Source organism: Sinocyclocheilus anshuiensis, unplaced genomic scaffold, assembly GCF_001515605.1.
Source record: "Sinocyclocheilus anshuiensis isolate Anshui unplaced genomic scaffold, SAMN03320099.WGS_v1.1 scaffold735, whole genome shotgun sequence".
Taxonomy (NCBI): Eukaryota; Metazoa; Chordata; class Actinopteri; order Cypriniformes; family Cyprinidae; genus Sinocyclocheilus; species Sinocyclocheilus anshuiensis.
In genome coordinates, this window is record NW_015548245.1 from 48,250 (window position 1) to 49,611 (window position 1,362).

The 1,362-nt window shown below is 34.3% G+C and overlaps 1 protein-coding gene across 1 annotated transcript in view; it reads left to right on the forward strand.

Annotated features, from left to right (window-relative positions):
* Positions 1–1,362, forward strand: part of LOC107655162 (RNA polymerase II elongation factor ELL-like) — a gene marked incomplete at its 5' end in the record, with an annotated part of 34,675 nt that overhangs the window by 25,736 nt on the left and 7,577 nt on the right. Inside the window, one exon of the mRNA XM_016442587.1 lies at positions 854–978. Within this exon, the coding sequence (XP_016298073.1) occupies positions 854–978 (125 nt within the window). The remainder of the gene's footprint in view (positions 1–853; positions 979–1,362) is intronic.

The following is a 1,362-nucleotide window of genomic DNA, read 5'->3' on the forward strand; positions in this document are numbered from 1 at the left end:
TAAGATATTAGGGTATTCTATAGTCTTTGGACGGGAGAGAGCGCTCAAAACTCTTCAGATTAATTTAATGGAACATTAATATAATATAGAATCAACCTCTGTAAAGAAGTGAGGCGTGAACGTGAGAATTTATCATTATCTTTGTAAATGTGCGCTCTTTTGGGCTAAAGGCTTAATGGAACCGTTTAAAGTAGCCATGTGATCACAAATTAACTGATGTGATTTAATACGTGTCCTTTTTCTATGTGAAAAAAATAATAAATTCCAGTTTATGCTGTTTGATTATGGCTTCGAATGTCATAGTTGGAACCTGTTAGCCCCGGCTGGCCCGTGTGCGCAGTTGAAATGCAGCTAATAATTTCTGACTGGCACATAACTGAACAAATGTAAACGGGTTAAGGCGGGGCCCCCTACAAGGCGGGGCCCCTGGGCTGCAGCCCATTCAAGCCCAATGGTAAGTCCGGCCATGCACACGATATACATACAGACACACACGATATACATACTGCATACTGTAAATATAGCACAAGTATACTATTCTGAGCATAGCCAATGTAACCAAAAACCTCTTTCAGAGTTTTGGTTTGACTCATTTAGTTTGTTTGACCCATTCAAAATCATGTTTTTGAACTCTACTTAGACATTATGGCTCAACCTAGACACATTTGTCATTACATAGATAAACAAGCTTAGCCCTGCGTAAAGCCAGTGCATGTAACACACAGGCTGTCAGCACGCCGTTGTAGTGTTGTTTGTCTGGTGTTGAAATGCAGCGCTTGCTTGTACTCTTATTTTTAGAAAGCCAAAGATTTAAGCCTCTTGTTTTTTGTTGTTTTTTTCTGGTGGGGTGTAGGTGGCTAACCTGAATAGTAAGGACAACACCTTCACATTGAAGGATTGCTTGTTTAAGGAAGTTCAGAAGGACTGGCCTGGTTATACTGAGGTGGACCAGCAAATTCTGAAGAGAATTCTTGTACGGTAAGCTTCATATTTACAGTGAACTTTTTTTTTTTTTCTTTGGAATTTATTTAATAGTGTTTTTTATAATTATTATTTTGTTATTTTAATTTAATTTTAAATTATTTTATTTTCCGTGATATGATTTTTATTAGTTTTTTTTTATTTTGAGTCCCAGTACTGATGTCTGTATACATGTGCCTTTTTTCTTTTTTTTTGTGTGTTTTTCCTTTTTTTTTTTTTTTTTTTTTTTTTAGCCATTTTTATTAGGTTTTTTTATATGAATATGAATAATTTCAGTACATCAAGTTAAATTAAATGAAAATCATAAATGTTGCCTTGGCACCTTGCTGAATAAAAAGGTAAGTTTATTATTATTATTATTATTATTATTAGTTTTATTTT